Consider the following 19,937-nt stretch of genomic DNA (forward strand, 5'->3'; position numbering starts at 1 on the left):
GCAGAGGCCATGATACAACATGTCATGACACATTTTGAAGTGGTGGCCAATTTCCCCCCCCTCACACGAATATTGGCCCAACTTGCCTAGTCCAAAGCAGGAGTCTTTGAATATGAAGTTTTATAATTCAGAGGCAATTAACTCACTAAGAAAGTTTCAAAGAACCCTTCTCAGTAGGCTGTGTCTAGAACTTGTCTTACAAAGTGCCCTATCTTACAAAGCTTATATAGTCAGCTGTTTTATTTCCAAATGAAGTGTCAAAAATGGTAAACTCATGCATGTAGAGAGTAACATTTTCATTTCAACTTGTTTTTCAAGAGTATACTTAAAACACATTCCACCTTTGAAAACCACTAATCTAAGGTGATGATGGGTAACAATTCATTCTATGTACCAAATTCCAAAAATGAAAGAAAAGTAAGGTAATAATACTATGTCACAGAACAAAAATGAGTATTGTTCTGTGAAACTAAGAAAGTTTCTGAAACAGCCCCTTAGTCATTCAAGTATTCAAATTCAAAATTTATCCTAAAGAGTCATCATGATTTACACAAAGGCAGGTGCAATGGCATTCAACAGCATTGACAAAGAGAAGTAGCTTGAAGGTTACTTGATAGTTGAAAATGTTGCCCCAGAACATGAAGAGGAAACTTCCAAAAGGAGCTAGTTTTTAGGTCCAAGCTTCTAAAATACCTGATTACTCTAAACATCCAAAGGAAGTTTCCTCTGTAATACTAGAATGTCACTGTTCTTTTTCTTGTCCTCATCACTAAGTGTGGTATTTTTGGCCAACTCCATAAGGTACATGAGCTGTGATGGTGCCTAATTTCTTTGCCCCTTCAATGTGGAACATCTGGTCATCAAAGAAGATGTGGGGCCGGATCTTCACCAAGATGGGACCTTTAGGGGCTCCCGCAAGAAAAAGAGCTTCGTCTATCTCTAGACCCCAGCGGCGAAGAGTCTTCAGCACCCGGGCACCTGAGCTGGCTGCACTTCGGGCTGTAACCAGGTAGGTCCTGATAGGACAAAGTAACCGTTCATCTTTGGCATAAAACTTCTTTTGCAGTCTGCCTAAGTCTTCCAGAAAGCCTTTCAAGGGACCCTGTGAAAGGAACATATGTCACAGCTGTAAACTAATGAACCAAAGGAAGTCATCACTGAAATAGCAGAGGCTTATAAGAGCTTATACAAAGATCTAATCTAATAGTACATGACATGCAGTGTTACTAGGCTGAAGGAATAATGCTAAAAACTCGCTTTATTTATGTAAATATATATCCTTATATGCAACCATATTTGCATTCCTGGAATTAAGATAGGATGACCATATGTTTTATCATCTAAGTCAAGCTATTTTAGGGCTAGGGCTGTGGCTCAGCAGTAGTGCACTTGCTTGGCATGTGTGAGGCACTGGGTTTGGTTCCCAACACTGCATATAAATAAATAAAATAAAGGTCTATCAACAACTAAAAAAAATTTTAAAAAGATATTTTAACATGTGAAAGAAACATTCCATAATAATTAAACCAGGACATAGACATAAACTATTTGTGGCAAAGAGTTATAGATGATCACACTCTAAATTAACTTTAGTTGGTTGCCAAAAGCACTGATTTAAATTTTTCAGAATTGCATATTTTAAAAGTATACTCACTTGTCTAGTATAATGTTTTTTTTTTAAAAAAAATCTTGGCCTGAATCCAACCTTGTCTTATAGTTTCTTTGTATATTTTCACACCTACTTTCATTTCCACCTTTCTGAATAGTTTTGGATATATTTCTTGAATAGAGAATAGAATTGAATTTTGCTATGTGATCAAATCTGGAAGTCTCTTTTTTTTTTAACAATAGATGAGTTTTAATCCCTTTACATTTATTCATATTAGAAATATGCTTTATAGGGTTCTATTTTGTAATTTTATTATGTTTTCTAAGTTTGAAAATTTTAAAAGATTATTCATTAAATGTCTTTATCCTTTGAATGTATATATGTATGGTTTCTCTAACATTAGAAGCTTTGAATTATCTTCTATTGGTCACATTTGTAACTATAACATTTTAGGACTTTCAGTTCTCTATTTTTTAAAATCCTTGGTTTATTATACTTTATTATGAGAAATAAAGAAATTAGAGTATTTTTTCAATATTTATCTAATCCTCTACTTATCCATCATATAATTTTTAGTCATTTAATTAATCTTTCTCAGTGTTTACATTTACATTATCAAATATTCCTTTATTTTTAGCAACTTCACATTTTTATTCTTTGATTACTATAGATGAAAGCATCAGAATACTTAATATTCTGTAGACTTTCTTTTTTCCATATATTTTTGTATTTCTCATTGGTTATATAATTACAGCATTGTTAGGACACATAATATTAGCTCCCCCCCCCACACACACATACCTTTTTTGCCATTACTCTAGTCCCTGCAGACCTTTAAATCTATGGTTAAATATATTCTATGCCCATTTGTGGCTCCATCCAGTCATCCACATGTTGGAAAAATTTGTTCTACTCTACTAGTTTTCTCCAGAAAAATCTCATGGAAATAATCCTTGAGAATTTAGTGTGTTTTCAACTGTTTGGTGGTTTGCTCTGCACTTCAGCTTTTGACTAGATGTAGAATCCATGATTTATATTTTCTCTCCATAAGACCTTTTTTTAAATTTTTAAAATTTTTTATTTTATTTATTCTAATTTGTAATATGTGACAGCAGAATGCAACTCAATTCATATTACACAAATAGAGCAGAATTTTTCATGTCTCTGGTTGAACGCAAGGTAGAGTCAAACACTTCGTGTTTTCAAACATGTACTTAGGGTAATGATGTCTGTCTCATTTCACCATCTTTCCTATCTCCATGCCCCTCCTTCTCCTCCCTTCACCTTTGCCTTATCTAAAGTTCATCTATTCCTCCTATGCTCCCCTCCCTCAATCCCCATTATGAATCAGCATCCTTATATCAGAGAAGACATTCAGTATTTGTTTTTTAGGGATTGATTTACTTCATTTAGCATTATATTCTCCAACTCCATCCATTTACCTGCAAATGCTATAATTTTATTTTCTTGTAATGCTGAATAACATTCCATTGTGTATATATAAGATCTTATAAGTAGTGTTTTTGCTATGGAGTATGGCTGTTGAAAAGTCTGAGGGAAGCTTAATAACTACCTCCACCCACCCACCACTTATGTTGATTGGTCTGTCTGTGGACAGACGGCCCAAATAATTATTATTCTTTGAAATAAAATAATTTAATTTGGCTATCTCAGTGATGCTCTATTTCCCTATCAGAAAACATGGACTTATATCTCTAATAATTTAATAATTAATGTATGTTTTAAAATCTGATAACACAAGAATGTTTTCTTGATTTGTATTTTATATAAATTTGATCTTTACTTAACCACACCTCACTCAGTAATTTCAATGTTTTACTTCAGGGATTCCACTTAAGCATATGTTGGACTTTCTTTCCCTGGGATCTTTTTCTGCCATTTTTCTCTCTAAAATATTTTCAGTTCTACTCACATTGGCACATTTTGGCACTCTACATTTCACATTTTATCATCTCTTTCCCTAATTATTTCATTTAATTTATATTTTATGATTCTGCTTTATATTAAAGTTTTTGTTGTGGCAAATTCTCACTATCTTCACCTGAACCATGGAAACTTTTCCTAGTGAAAATTCTTGGGGCTGGGGATGTGCTCAAGCGGTAGTGCGCTCGCCTGGCATGCGTGTGGCTCGGGTTCGGTCCTCAGCACCACATACAAACAAAGATGTTGTGTCCGCCGAAAACTAAAAAATAAATATTAAAATTCTCAAAAAAAAAAAAAAGAAACTAAGCTTGTGTGACTGAGAAACTGAATTTAAAAAAAAAAAGAAAATTCTTCATCCACTATTATTAAATGATGTTATTTTTTGATCTGCCTTTTTTTCCTGGCATCTTTGCTTGTATTCTCTTTTTATTACTTATACCAAAGTAGATGGGTTTTCCTTGGAACTGTTGGTGGTTTGGGAGACTCACTTTTTAACAATTCAAAGGTTTCCTTCTCTGTTTTTAGGAAACCAAATGTTATCTGGAAACAAGACCTCTTATATTAATATTTGCTTGGTTCTACCTTCCTCTGAGGCTGCATATATCAGAATAAGCAAGTAAATTTAACTTCTAAAGGTTAGAAGCATAAGTGGAAAAACTGTGACTCTTTTTCCTTTTATTTGGGAAATACAGTAAAATTGGTGGAACCACTGTGGTCACAGTTTGTCTTTGATACTCAGAAGGACACTATTCTTGTTACACTGAATACTTTCCAAAGGAATGAAATAGGAATATTGAATTTGTGTAACCATATTCAAACCAGTTATCTACTCATTCTCTTTTACTTCTATTTTTGTGTATGTTTTATAATCTATATATTTGTTCACTACTAAAAGCATATAATTTATGAATAAAATGTGAGACTATTAGGCAAAGTTATTAAAAAAAACTTTTTTGAGGAGATGTATGATTTAAAACATTTGGGAATCTACCTAAGATGTAGAAAGCCAAAAGGACTATTCCTACTCTAAGAAAAACACCTGACAATCTGAAAGTATTATAACTTTTATTCAGTGCATAAGAGAGCTAATATTAAACGGCAACCAACAACCATGGAATCTAAGGAAAAACGGGTGTCTTTCCAAGTAAAGATGGGATGAAAGAACTGCTACACCCATGGCAGAGCATTGAGGGAAGAAATAGCAGACACTGTAAAAGGAAGAATGAAAAATTCAGGTGATTTAGAAAACACATTAATAAAGGATGGACTCATGAGTACAGAAGCTGTGTGATGCACAGACACCAGTACACACTTTATCAAGGGTTTACTGCCTGGACTTGCCTAGGTGTTTATGAGAAAGATTTCAGGCAGAGTAGGAGACAGAAGAAAGCCATCCTTGGTGGTACAGTCTTGGAAGAGCAGAGCAGCCACTTTGAGAAATGACTGAAATACTACCTAGTGCCTATATCCCAAGGACTAAGAGGCTTCACTACTAGAAAGACTTTAAACATGTTATCCTCCAGGGCACAAGTAAAGATCTACTATGACTGGGAAAGGGTAAAGGAAAAATCTTCTACTCCTGGGGGAGGCAGAAGAATTTATCATAGACCCAGACCATTAGGCATCTTCCTTTACTGGGGGAAAGGCAAAGTCCTTGTCCTTAGAGTCCTAGGAGAGACAGAGCAGGCAGAGAGACAAAGAAGCAACAGCTGGGAATGTAGATTCATCTGAGGCACAGACTTATAGAGAAGGCCTAAAGCTGAAAGTACAGCAGAAAACCCTCAGGGCAAACCTAGTTGCATCTTTAGAACACATTTAATACTAGAAAAATTTGAAGCCTGTGATGCAGTGAAGAAAATCATAGCACAATATCTAAAACCAGCTTAACTCTTGATTACATTGATTTAATATATCATAATAGTTTCTAGTAGAAGAGGAAGAATAACTGTTACAAGGCAAAAATGTTATTCATAAAAGTCCTCACATTCATACACTACAATTAGTAATATCAAATTTTATGAGACCACAAAAAATTGAACAAAACGAAAGTGCAATTCTCTTTCAAGAGAAATAAAAAAGGTTAGACTTGGTGATGACCCAAATGTCATAAATATAACAGAAGCAACTGAAGGAGACTATAATTAATATCTCAGGATCTACTTTAAAGTAGATAACATGCATGAGGAAAAGAGAGTGTTGAAGGGAAATTCTAGAAATAAAAATGATTTCACAGAAATGAATACTTTTAATGGATATACTAGTAGACTCAACATGGCTAAGAAAAGAATGAATAAACTTGAAAAAATAGATGAATAGAAATTACCCAGACTTAAAAAAATGCATAAAAGGGTGGAGAGAAAGAGCAAAACACTGAAATTCTGTGGGACACACACACACACACACACACACACACACACACACACACAGAGTATTTAAACCGCCTAAATAAAAAATACACAGAAAATCTTGAAGGCAGCCAGGGAGAAATGGATACATACAGAGGACCACAGATAGAAATTTCAGAAAATTTGTTATCAGAACCTATATAGAATGACATTAGAAGACAATGGAAAGACATCTTCAAAGTGCTGAAAGAAAAAATACAGTAAACTCAGAATGCTATATCCTGCGAAAATAAAATATGTTATTAAAAATAAGGAGAAATGACTTTTCAGGCAAAGAAAAACAAGATTCATTACCAGCAGATTTTTCCTACATGAAATATGAAAAGGTGATTGGGCAAATATTTAAAATAATATGAATATAAAAGACATATTTTTGTCTTATCCTTTTTCACTCAAAGATATTTGATTACCAGAACAAAAAGTAGCTAACAGGGTTTTGAGAGTTTATAGATAAAATGTATGAACTCCATGCTACAAAATATGGTAGAGTGTTAGATAGTGTTTTGGGGGTACACTGTCATCTTATACAAAGATATGGTATCTTATACAAAGATGATATGGTATCATATTGCTGGAGAGTGTATTGTGCATAATCTACCAATATTTGGAAAAACTCAGAATATTTGACAATTAAATAATCTACTTCTAAATAGCTAAAGGATAAGAGTGGAAGACATAAATTAAAAAATATTTTGAAGTTAATGAAAATTATACCACTTACCAATATTTAGGGAATGTAACTACAGCAGTGTATAGAGGAAACTTCATAAGAAATGAAATGAGGTCTCAAATAAGTGACCTCAGCTTCCACATTAAAAATCTTAGAAACATCTGGTTCATTTTAAAAGATAAATAAAATTGATAAATCTCTGGTGAGACTGACCAAATAAATCAACAAAGAAATGAAGATACTAATTACTAATATCAGAAATGAGAGAGGGGACACGTCACTAAAGATCCTGTACATAATTAAAGAAAATATAAAAAACCTTTATGTTCATAAAAACAACTTAAGTGAAACTGATGAATTCCTTAAAAGACACAAATTCATAAACACAGAGAAGAAAGGAAATGAAAATATGAATAATAGCTCTGTAGCTATTAAGAAAAGTCCAGGTCCAGATGGCTTCTCTAGAAAGATCTACCAAACATTTAAAATAGTTTGCATTATTTTTATGAGATCAGCATTTCTCTTTGACCAAAATTAGTTCAAGATATTATAAGAAAACTATAGAACTATATTGTTCATGAACATGAAGGCAAAGAAAAATCTAAATTTTAGCAAGTTGGATCCAACAGTATATAAAAAAGGATATCATATGACAACCTGAGTTTATACCAACACAGCAAAACTGCTTTAACATTTAACATGCACCAATGTAATTTATATATCCATAAACTAGAGAAACCACATGATTTTATCAATACATACAAAAGTCCAACATCCACTTACAAAAAATAAAAAAAACTAGCAATCAAAGGCAACTCTCTCAAGTTGACAAAGGGATCTAAAAAGAACCCATAGCTAACATGCTTAAGAGTTAAAGATGTTCCCCTAAGGTCAGGTCAAGGAGTTCCACTCTCATCACTATCATTAAACATTGTACTGGATGGACTAGCAAGGTAATTAGACAGAAGAGATAAAGAAAAAACATACAACTTAGAAAGATAGAAACAACATTGTCTTCATTCATAGTCACCATTGTTGCCTACTTAGAAAACCTCAAATAAGGGGCTGGGGTTGTGGCTCAAGTGGTAGTGTGCTCGCCTGGCATGCATGTGGCCCAGGTTCGATCCTTAGCACCACATGCAAACAAAGATGTTGTGTCTGCCGAAAACTAAAAAATAAATATTAAAATTATCTCTCTCTCTCTCTCTCTTTAAAAAAAAAAGAAAACCTCAAATAATCTACAAAAATGTTATGACTAAAAAGGCAATTTAACAGGACTGCAGGTTACAAGGTCAGCATACAAAAATCTATTGTGTCTCTGCAATAAATTATTGGAAATTAAAGATTTTTAAAGTATGATCAAAACATAAAATGTATAGGTATGAACTAACAAGATATGCAAAATCTGTATTCTGGAACCTATAAAATACTATGAAATAAAGAAGTTTAAAAATTCTAAATGAATGGAGACATATACCACACATCCATGGACCAAAATACTCAATATTTTTGAAGTATTTGTTCTCCCCATATTTAGCTATAAATTCAATAAAAACCCAATGAAAGTTACAGCAGGACTTCCCCTCCACCCCAAGATAGATAAGAGCTTTTAAAATCTGTATGAATATGCAAGGAGTCAGTCTATCAAAAACAGTTTTGGAAAAATAAATCAGAGAACTCATACCAACTGAGTTAAAGACTTACTCTAAAACTATGATAATCAAGACAGTATAGTATTGATGAAAAGATGAATACTTATATCAAAGGAACAGACCAGAAAGCCTTTTCACCAAATAGTGCTAGAACAGTCAGTGTATCCATAAGCAGAGAAAATAAACTACACGCAATACTTTATTTCAACACAATATTAGCTCAAAAGAGATCATGATTGTAAGACCTAAAACTATAAAACTTCTGTACATCAACAGAGAAGACAAAGCTTTGTGACCTGAATTTAGGCAAACATTTCTTAGATAACACATTGAAAGTGAAATTTGTGAGAACAAATTGAAATCTGACTTCATAATTTAAATATCACACTTCCCTAGTGTGAGGTTACGAAATAGTAAAACTTTTCAGTTTTTGAACAGTACATTCATAGTTTTATTCATGAAAGCCAAAATAACAATATTTAAGATTATTAAGGTGCAAAGAGAACTGAGGAAAAAAAAAAGAAAAACTGAATTACCGAAGAATCGTAGCATGAAACTGAATGATTTGATGTTTCAATTTCCTTTGGTTCAGAAGTTGTAGGTTTTTTCATTTCGTATATTGATTTTAACACTTCAGTTCATGGATGGGTTCTTGAAATGTAAATATTTACTTTCAGTTTGATTAAGTATTCACAATTTGCACTTTTTGAGATTCATATTTGATTCAAACTCTTAGTCTTGCTATTTTCCCAATTAAGTGATGTCTTTTTTTTGAGAGAAACAAGTGTTTACTGATCTAGTAGAAATTATCTTAATATTTTGAGAACCTATTATGTGGAAATGGTTTTTGGTGGGTGGTGTTTCCTCTGTCACTCATAATTTGGAGAGGGTGAACTCATTATTATGGGATGATCACAGAAGTATTTCTAAAAGATAGTTAAAAGACTCTTAAATTTAAAAAAAAAATGTCAGCAGTGGATGCTGCAAAGTGAGGAATTCCCAAATGAAAAGAGAAAACTTCAAGGACAAAACAGGGAAGAAGGGACAGCCAAAAATAATTTAAAATGCTATCATAATGAACAAATATTTATATCCTTATGTTGGAAAATCAGTACATCAAAATTAATCAGAGCTCATGTACCTACCTGAGCAAGCGGCTTATTTTCAAACAGTGTTTCATGTTGAAAGAATTTGTCCAGCCCGTGCTCTTTGGCAATTTGTTCAGACTCATCAGAGAAGAGGACAGCATCCCCATCAAAGGCCACACGGAGCTGTGTGTCACAGTAAGACATATCTTTGGCTCCATCAAACATTGTTGCAGAGGCAATACCTGACAGATCATGGGGATCTATTAATACTCTGTAGGGCCATGAGTTTTAGTTTCTCCCACCAACCAAAAACAAACCCCAAACCAAACCAAAACAAAACGAAAACAAATGCCCTCCCAACCTCATTTCCTGTCTAGCTATTATCTGATGAGACAACTCCTCTCCACCAACACACATCTCAGAACAGAGGCCTATCATTACCTGTTTCAATAGGGGTGGGAAGTAGAAAATAGATTGTGGGTCAGTCGCTAAGGAGGTCCCCCCACCTCCAGGAAAGTCAGAGCTCTAAAGGACAAGCATAAGGGCTTCCAAGTGTGAAAACGCCTTAGAAGACCCAAGACAGAAGCCACATCATCCTATGTGAATCATCAGTGCAGAGCTCTTTACTAACTAGAGGGTTAAAATACCTTCTTGTATTGCTTCTTGGACTTTTTCAGAATCCGCAGAAAGATACAAGTTGGTAAGATATGCCTTCAAATAGCCAATGGGACTTTTTCCACCAGTCAAACAGAAGCGGTCAATTAGTAGGCCTATTATTAGGCAAGAAAAACTTTGTTATGACCCAGACTAAAGACCATTCACTGTAAATCAATGAAAGTTACCTTATGAATAACTGAGTTTATTTTTAAATCCAAGTGAGTTCATTTGTACATCTAAATGAAAATTACCATGGAAATAATTAAAAGTTTAAAATTACTTTCATAGCATCAATATTGAAAATTTTTCTCAGGTATTCTATAAAATAGTGAATGTTTTTTGATGTATTATAGTTTTTTAAAAGCATTTTCATATAGAACATGCTGGTTTATTCTCACAACAGCATGCCAGATATTATCCTTATCACAGAAAAGGATAATGAGACAAAAAGACCTGTCTAACCCACCCATTCACTTGCATAGGGCAGACTTGAGGTATTTGCCTCTTGTTTAGACTACAGCATTGTGTTCTTTTTGTTGCATTGTGACCTCTTTACTTGATAAAAAGGGGTTATCAAGTATGGCTCTATTTTAAGTACCATTCTTCAGTAGCAAATACAATAGTAATAATAAATAATGCTAGGATTTAAACTGTTTTCCAAGAACAATAAAATATTTGAAATTGTCACTCTTTTCTGACTTGAAGCTTTTAATGAAATTATTAGTAGACTCAACTTTTATATACTATTAAATGCCTTTCATATCAACAATTAAAAATACACTGCCTATTGGTGATAAGTTTGTAAAATAGACATCTAGCTACTAATACTTATGGATAAAAGAATAAATTGGTTAATTTTTCTAGAAAGTTAATTTGACAATACCTATAGTAAGAGCTTTTAGAAGTCTGAAATACTATCTAGGATTCCTTTCTTTCAGGTGTTTATGCTAAGGAAATAATATGAAATACTGATAAAAAATTTATATTAAAAGATCTTAAGTCAGGGTTATTCATTTTTGTTCTTTGTGATACTGGGTATTGAACCAGCCTTGGAGCATGCTAGGCAAGTGCTCTGCCACTGAGCTATATTCCCTACTTAGCTCAGGGTTATATATGAAAGCAAAACATGTTCAATAATGTGAGTATAGTTAGGTGAAGCATAATATCATGCATATAATAAAATATTATATATCTAATTCAGAGTCTTTTGTAGATCTATGAGAAGCTGGGTGGATGCATGCAATATAAAGTAAGCTATCAGTTGAGTCAGCTGTTTGACACTGTAGGGTCAAAGGGAGTGGGTGGGATCCATCAACAGTAGGGGTGAAGTATGGCTGCTTTCATGCTAAGAAAATACTTTTACTTTTTCACATGAACTATTGTTGAGTATAAGTAACACAAAAGCAGACCCTACAAAGCTGTAAATTATTAATTTAATGATCCAGAAAATATTTGGTGACACTAGGTTTTCAGAAATGATTAAAATATTGTTCCTTTTCAAAAGGAGATCATAGTTTCCTGAGAAGCTGGGTATGTAAAAAGTTATAACAAAGACCACAGCAAAGAAAGTACTAACTAACACTGGAGAAAAATTGTTAGTTTATCAATGAGGTTTCATGAAAAAGTTGTGCACAATTGGCTCATTGGGAGATTTCATATTTAAATAACTGATTCCTTATGCTTCCAAATTCAGCAGACTCAATGTGGTGAGGGATGGATAAACCTATATCACCTACTAAATCAAATAAGACCACGTGTCTTAAAAATAGTAGTTTTTCATGTTTTGAATGATTACTGTATGCCACTCATTTATGCTAAATCTTTTATATACATTTTCTCTTTTCATTCTTAATTCTATGAAGGCTGCATTTTTTAAAAGGCAAAATTTTAAAACTATGTCTCAGTAAGATAGCAATCTTATAATTAGGGTAATATAAAATAAAACACAATAACTTAAACCCAGTAATGAACCCAAAATATATTTTGATTATTTATAAATATGCCCAATCTAAACCTAAAATTTAAGAGTGTACAATATAAACCTGATTTTGACTTAACATGCCAACAAGACTGGATCTATCCCTTAGAAAAATGGATAGTGGTACACCAAATAAAAAGTCAGATAATTTCAAAGTAAGGAAAATGGAAACTTTAGGAAAAAGTGATACACTGATGGAAATGCTCTGGAGATTAGAGCCAATCAAATTTTCCATGTAAAGGAATCAAGACACTTTTACTGGCATGAGTATGGATTTGATGTATGGAAGAGAGAGCAGTCAGGAGAATCAGATTTTTAAGAGGAAAGGAGAGGTTAAAACCTTTAAACCCTTAACATGGATATGTGGTGAACAAGAAGTTTGATCAGGCAGAGAAAGCTTTTGGGTTGATGGCCCCTTGAAGTCAAGTTCAGAAGTGAAAAACATAAAACAGAAATATATTGCAGGGCCTGGGATTAAGACTTTGAAATTCACACTTGACAAGTTAAGTCCAGAGCTTTGAGCCCAACTCTGTGCTGAAGTTAAAAATGAACATGGCCTTTCTGCTTCTGACATAGGCAAATAAACATTCCTCACTCAGGAGGGGGTGTCGGTATCAAAGATACTGCATTGGTTAGGCCACAGTTTAGCAAAATAACATGGCTTCTCTCCCAAAGCTATGAGCTGGTCTTCCACATGGTATTTATTTTACTTACCATAGTGATTGACGCTGTTTATAAGCCGCACTCCCACTTGGGCATGGTTATTAGTCATCAGTACAATATCAAATAATTCCTGATCATCAGGATACAGATCTCGGAGTCTAGCATTGACATGCTGCAGTGCCTGCAGATTATAAACAAGGATGTAAGTAAAGAGGCACAGGCAAGGTGGGCCTTGGGAGGCTGGAGAGGAAGCACCTCATCAGGATCAGATTCAAGCTCTGAAGAGTCTTCACTAAGAGATTATGGCTCCTTCATATCAAGTTTATATCATTCATTTCTGTATTTTTCACCTCCCATACATAGGACCACTGTTAATGTTCACATTTAATGTGTTCAAACATCACACATTTAGTTTATTAGAATTATCTCTGGGGATAGATAGAAGGATCAGGCTAACCCTTTTTATGCTTTGTTTGTTTTAATTTGTAAAATCTGCCCTTATGATAATCTAACCATTATTTTTTTTTTTTACTGTGAAAAATATGGAACGCTTTAGGAATTTATACATCATTTTGTACAGAGGCTGCAATGATCATCTCTGTGTGTTCCAATTTTACCATACCTACTGCAAGGGAATATTATGTTTAAAACATGGGTCTTTAGGTTTGGGATTTCCTCTCATGCTTCTACTGGGGTTCCATAAATTCTTTCTACCTACAACTCCTAGAGGTGTCATTTGTTTTTGCATGGCTATGTTATTGTGTAATAACTGTGTAAATTACACAAAGGATCTGTTATGAGTGTTATTTTTCAGTGCATATTCATGCCCCTCAGTACCGGAAACATCTTCATTTTCTTAATTTTTATTTTTGTGGCCAGAGCAGCTAAAGTGACTTTCATCCCATTTTAATAAGATGTTTTATTTCTACTCCGGATTATAAACTAATGCTTCTTAATAGGAAAGGCAACGTCCCACCTCTAGGACTATGGGCTAAAGTCCCATAAGTGAAAACCTAAGGTCAACTGGGGCAATAATCATAGGTAAGGCACATTAAAAATTTTTATAATGTTCAATTTACTACAATTATCTCTGGGGGTAGGTAGAGAGAAGGACCTAGGAACGTGACAAAAATCGTCCAGAATATTTAGGGGGAACTGGTAGAGTTCCCAAAGGTGGGCCCTGGTCCTTCTCTCGCAGTCCAAGGTCCTGGCAGAGCCAGACATCTTTAGTACCTTGACAAAGCGGAACGCGGGCCCGGGAGTCAGGATGACGTTCTCATTGGTGAGTTGATATTCCATGTACTTTTCCAGACCTTCTTCCTCATAGATTCTCCTGTCATCCACCATGTTGAAGAGTGCCCGAGATGACACAGCGATGGTGATGGCGTTCTTGGGTTTGGGCTGCAAAGAAGGGCAAGGACAGGAGGAGATATCAACAGACAGAGGGATTGCACAGGAGCAGGTGGGGTGGGAAGAACCTGAACTGACTTGGCTATGCAATGGATTAGAGGGAGGTTGTGGGGCTGGAGGAGGCACTCCCCGGGGTACCTGCACTCGGGGCCTGCTCACCGGCCGTGGGCGCGAGGAACTGGGGATTTTCTCGTACAGCAGCTTCACGGATGCCCAGTACGCCTCATCTATCTCGTCTTCCTCCTGCAGCTTCTGCTGTTGCATTTCCGACATACAGTCGAGATCCATCTGGATGGAGGTAGGGTAGTGCGTACGACGCTGGGAATAGGCCTTCCACTCTGTGGGAGTCGGGCGCGAATATTCCCGCGGCTGCACATGTGAGTCTCGTGAGTCGCTGCGTGTGTCCCGCGCCAGAGAGTTCCGGTTATCACGGACATCACGCCCAAGGCTTTGAGCCCAGGCTTCTGGAGGCTCATACTTCTTGCGCCTGATGCTGGACTCTGGCTCTGGGAGTGCGGGAGCATCGTATTTCTTGTGCCTGCTGGCCTCAGACCCTGGGGGCGTGGGGCCATCGTACTTCTTGCGCCTCTGGCTGGACTCTGGTTCGGGGGGCGTGGGAGGCTGCGATTCGAGAGGCATTTCTGGCTCTGGCTGCGTTTTGGGCATTGGTGGAGAGGGTTCTGGCGAAGCCTGTGGTGGTGGAGAGTCCTCCTGGCTGGGGGAAGTAGATGAAGTTCGGGAGGTTGTGGAGCTGTTTTGGAGCTAGGGCAAGAAAATTGGTGCCTGGATTCAAGGTTTGATCCAGATCCTTATCCCCATCTCAGCCCAACTCTGATAAAGGAAAGCTGTCTATTTTGTCTGGTCTGGTCTAAGAGGGATCATGGTTCATCTAAACTGCTTTAAACAGACCCTAAAGGGGTCAGGAATTTCATATTTCTGTTAAATAGACACACACTGCTTTCATTGTCCCCTAGCTTCCCCATCAGCACCTCACAGATGCATCTGTCAGCATCACCCTTTTTGGTTGTAAGTAGTTAAGATATAGGTCCTTTTCCTCACCCTCAGGAAGGTGGCAAACAGTTTGCAAGGTTCTGCCCTTGCCTGCCATGTACCTGCCTAAATAGAGGCCTCTGAAAGACCTTGAGTAACAGATCTTGCTTGGCCAGTACCTCACTGTGTGGCCTCTAGTTATCTCCCTGTGCAAGCTGGGCCAGACCTTCCTACCAGAACTCTCCACCTGGCATAGAGAGGGCCTGTCTCCCTATTTGCCATGTGAATAATGCAGAAGCTAAGGCTGGGGAAGCAAATACCTTTCACTGCCTTTACAGTAACCTGCAGCAGCTCAGTAGCAGAAAACCCTTTTCCTCAATAGGTAGGAACCATTCTTAAGAAGGGACTTTTCTACTAAGGTGTGTAAGAAATTATTACACATCCATATATTTTACAGTTTTTATGATTGTTTCACATGTAACTCAAAGGGAAGTTCTTGATGAGATTGTTGAGCCCAGCCTGACAGAGATAGATAAATGAATACATGTGTGAATACATATTCTTCCAGTGACTAGATCTTTATTTTCTCTGCATCTGAAAAAAAAAAATTCTCTCTCTATACGTGTGTGTGTGTGTGTGTGTGTGTATATATATATATATATATATATATATATATATATATATATATATACATACATATACATGTATATACATATACTTTTATTTATGTGGTCAAGCCTAGTTAAGGGGCCAAAGCACATACAATCCAATGGGATTAATTTTTTGTCTTTTAACTTTTCTATATCCTCTACTGAGAGCCAAGGGTACTCAATGAATTTTTGTTGAATGGATGAAGAAAGGTAAGAGAAAATGTGCAGGCTCTAGACATAGAAACTCCTGAGTTGTACTCTGACCTCTACCACTTAGTTACTAGGAAACCTTCAGCAAGTTGATTCCTCAATTTCCTCAGTGATAAAATGGGAGCTTATGAGAGAGTTTTTGTTATAGTTAAATTAACTAAAAAAACATAAAGTATAGAGGGATAGGGCCTGGCATGTGGAAAGCTTCAATAGATGTAAACCATTATTGTTTTTAATCTGCTTCCCCCACCCTTTCATCTCTAGTTTTACCTTAAGACTGGTATTCCTGCTTCTTGACTCCTCTACTGATGGAGGCTTGGTGGATGGGCTCCGAGATGTCCTAGACCACTGACTTCGTACAACACTTGCTCGAGAGTCTGGCTTCTGCAATGATTCTTGGGATCCCTAAAGGAGATAAAAGAGCCAGGATGTGTTTCCCCACCACTTGTTGCTTCAGTGTGCATATACCTACAGAATAGTTATATCAGGCTAAAAATAACAGCAACCATTGAAAAGGCCCCTGGCCTCTGTGATCTTTTATTCAACCTAAGTCCTGTGCACTGTTGTAGGTCTGGCCCAACCCTAACTTCTGTATGAAGCTTGAGTTACCAAGGCTCCAAGTCTGATAGCCTCCTATTTTTTCAACCATGATTCTCCTTTTATAATACTTAGTACAGCTGAACATCTTTCCTCCATTTCCCCCATTTCCTCTCTTAAGGATAATCTATTAGTCCATACTAGAAAAATTACCTGATGGGTTTGCCTGAGGATAGCCGGTGTTTGTCTGCAGCAGGGTTCTAAAGTAACCGCCTACAAGGGCATAAAGCCCCCTGGCCTTCCTGTGGGCGGAGTCCATGGAGAGACAAGTCGAAGAGTTTCTGTTCCCCACATCCTTCCCCTTCCCAGATTGCCTGGGGCTCCCCTCCCAAATCAGGTCATGCAATCTCTGCTCACCCTCATCATGGTGATCTGCCGGCCCTGCTCCCACAACAGGCACACGTGAATATAAATACGTATTGTGCGGCAGGGGCTAGTTCCCTCAACTGCACAAAGGCAGCGTCTACACGACGGGTGACCCCGCATGGGGCAACATCTCAGCGGGTGATTCGGATAGACTGCATGCCTCATCTGAAAGATTGTGCAGAAAACGATCAATGTGATGGCCAGACTCCCATTCCCTCCCTGATCTGACAGAGGCCAGTCTCCTGTCTGCTGAGTGGAGGAGGCTGCTGTAGTTTTTACACCACATATTCTGCATAAACTGCCGGATGTGGACGCTAGGGGAAGATGAGGTCCGTGTCTCCTAAGTTTGTTCTTAGCCTTCTCATGAGGACATTACTTATCCTTTACTACAGATATCAGCAGCTCAGTTTTCTCTCCAGGAATTCCCCTGCCTCTTGGAATTTGCCATTTCGCCTTCTGCTCCTTGTTTTCCTCAAAGGCGCAGAGTTCAGCTCACCTGATTGCTTAGCCGAACTCCCGACTTTTCAGTTTCCTTTCTTTTTTCTCCTTCTAGACTCTCTTTTGATTGCCTCATCCCATTCTCATTCTTAATATAAAACAAAAAAAATACTTATTAATTTTTAAGCTCAGGGGCATTAGAAATTTTGGGTTTGGGAATAAAAGGATAATTAAAACAGAATTTTTCTCCTTGCTCATATAAAAGTATGAACTTTAGACCTTATGTTTTCCCCATTCTAACAAGCCTGGATAAAAATAACACATTTTAAAAATATGAATTACACAAATCATTTTTATAAAAATTTGTTGGTTCATAGGTTTGAAATATTGACGCATTTATCACTTAATTATTCTTACATGGGAAATGCTATGGGAGGATTTTCCAGGGTTCAGCAGAGGTTGGATTTAAATATGACCTTGTTTGTACAGAACTGTTTTTTCCCCCTTCATTTCCTCTGAAAGTTGCTACTTATGGAACTTTTCCCTTTGCCATATAGAATTGAAAATTTCCATGTTCATTTTCCTTTTTTTAATGGTAAAATTCTCTTTAATTTCCTTGAATATATTAATAACAGCTATTTTTGTGCATTGTAATTTTACATAATAGTGGGATATATTATGGCATTCGTATATGCACATAGCATAATTTAATAATTTTTACTCCCTAGCATCTTCCCTATTTGTTTTCTTAATTACTCAAGTGCCAGGGTTCTGGGTATCTGAGCCTCAACAATATTATTATGAGTCTTCATAATGAGAACTTTCATTTTGTAAAGATTTATTACAGACATTTTCTGTTCTTACTGTCAAATTACTTTCAGAATCTAGAGCATTTCCTTATTAAAAAATTAATAAGGAAAACCACATGGGAGAAAAGATAACTCACTCTACAGAAACCTATTCAAACATTCATGTCTTAATTTTCCATTGGTAGAGAAACTTAGCAACTGTTTACATTGTTTCAAGTAATTCAATACCATTGATGTGACCAAGATTAGTGTCATTTATCTGTTTAAGGAGCTTAACTTGAAGATCAGACCAAGTTCCTTCAGTTGCCATCTCTGTTCATCCATTTATGCTGTATGCCTTGGACCAGGAATGTGTCATCAGTGTTAATTGAATAAGAATATGATCCCAGATAAAGACTTCGCTACATGGCTCTCAAACTAATTCTAAAATCTTTTCATCATCACTGCCATATCAGTCATCATAATATCCTATCATTTCTAACTCCAAAAGATATTTTAAGTCCCATTCTCTCTCTCTTTACTATTACTTTATTGCAGGCTTATTATCATAGTTCTTAGATTATGGCCTTTGAATGGATTTCATGGCCTCAAATCCTTCCCACTTCTAAGTCTGTCAAGCTTATTATAAAATGTAAATCTGATTATGCTTCATTCCTGATAAACTATTTACTTAGACAGACCAGGAGCCTTGTAATGCACTCCTGTCCATCTCCAACTTGTACAACTCTTTCAGGTTCTACAGATGCCAAATGACTTGTATTTGCCCACATGCCACCCTGGACTCCTTGTAATGCCCTCTTCCTTTAGTCATCTTTGAAATTCAGCTTAGTGTTGCCTGGGGGAAGATCACAGAGGTAAACATTATCTGTACTGTAAAGTTTGTACTGTCTGTGTCTTTTGTCCAAACTTTGCTGAGCACTGAATTTTGTTTTATGGGTTTCTTCTTGGTCTTTCTGTGCTGTGCATTCTTCAGAGACAGACATTGGGTGTTTACTTCTTACCATTTAAGATCATGTGCTCAAGAAACTCTGACTTACTGAATTGAATTAGTCTGTAAATGTTAATCTATTGTTTTCCTGTCATAGTTTCCTTTTCTTCTACCTCAGCTTTCCTCTACATAGAGCCATTATCTGAAATTATTTGTTTTCTGCAGGGCATTCCCTGAGGTGAAGGGTAGATTAACATTTACATTTCCTCAGCTTATTGGTAAGAGTCTAGGCATTTGGTTCACTCACTTTCTTTTTCTGTTTCAAAGATGTTTGACTCATTTCTTTAACTTGAAATTCTCTTGTTGTTACGCAGGATTTTGTCTCTTCAGCTCCATTTCCTATTGCTTCCCATGCTCAGTCTGGCTCTGCATTTAGAATGTCAAATTTGTGACATCACATGTGGTTCCATAGTAACAAACTGTGCAGACATAACTAGACTTTTTTAAAAAAAGTACAATGATGTTTCTTTATATTTGAGTACATCCAGTCATAACCATTGTCTGTGTTTTTAGAAATTGATTTCTAAACATTGTTAAAATGTTTAATATTTAACATTATCAATTTTAATCGATAATGCAGATCTGGAGGCTATTTTTAACAGCTGATATTTTGTTCTAGATGTGGTTTAGAAGTGAACCCAGCTTTAGTGTTTGGAGTTTCTTTTGCCTGTTGAGGAAGTCACTGTCAAAACTTTCATATGTCTGGACACAGATTAGAACATTGCCTGTGCTGTCTTGCCTTATGTTTGTTCCTTGCAACACTTTTGTTCCTACTTATGCACACATAGAATATGTCAGTGGCAGCTCCCAGCT

General features: G+C 36.3%; 1 protein-coding gene across 1 annotated transcript; it reads right to left on the reverse strand.

Annotated features, from left to right (window-relative positions):
* Positions 1-769: 769 nt before the first annotated feature.
* On the reverse strand, positions 770-19,404 carry Nt5c1b (5'-nucleotidase, cytosolic IB). Its single transcript, XM_076833866.2, has 11 exons — positions 19,372-19,404; positions 17,386-17,475; positions 16,881-17,054; positions 16,197-16,331; positions 14,654-14,838; positions 14,236-14,563; positions 13,900-14,067; positions 12,718-12,847; positions 10,016-10,138; positions 9,426-9,610; positions 770-1,102 (listed from the first exon to the last, which is right to left on the reverse strand). Exons 1-11 carry the CDS (start codon positions 19,402-19,404, stop codon positions 770-772), a joined length of 1,884 nt encoding a protein of 627 aa, XP_076689981.1.
* Positions 19,405-19,937: the final 533 nt, after the last annotated feature.

This window comes from Callospermophilus lateralis, chromosome 14, assembly GCF_048772815.1.
Source record: "Callospermophilus lateralis isolate mCalLat2 chromosome 14, mCalLat2.hap1, whole genome shotgun sequence".
Lineage (NCBI taxonomy): Eukaryota > Metazoa > Chordata > Mammalia > Rodentia > Sciuridae > Callospermophilus > Callospermophilus lateralis.

Excerpts from the sequence above, each read along its gene's own strand:
- Nt5c1b (XM_076833866.2), bottom strand. The coding sequence starts at position 19,404 with ATGAGTCAAACATCTTTGAAACAGAAAAAGAAA. Across the intron at positions 14,839-16,196 it reads GCAGGAATACCAGTCTTAAG|CTCCAAAACAGCTCCACAAC; the intron begins GTAAAACTAGAG and ends TTCTTGCCCTAG. Across the intron at positions 14,068-14,235 it reads GTTCCTCGCGCCCACGGCCG|CCCAAACCCAAGAACGCCAT; the intron begins GTGAGCAGGCCC and ends CCTTCTTTGCAG.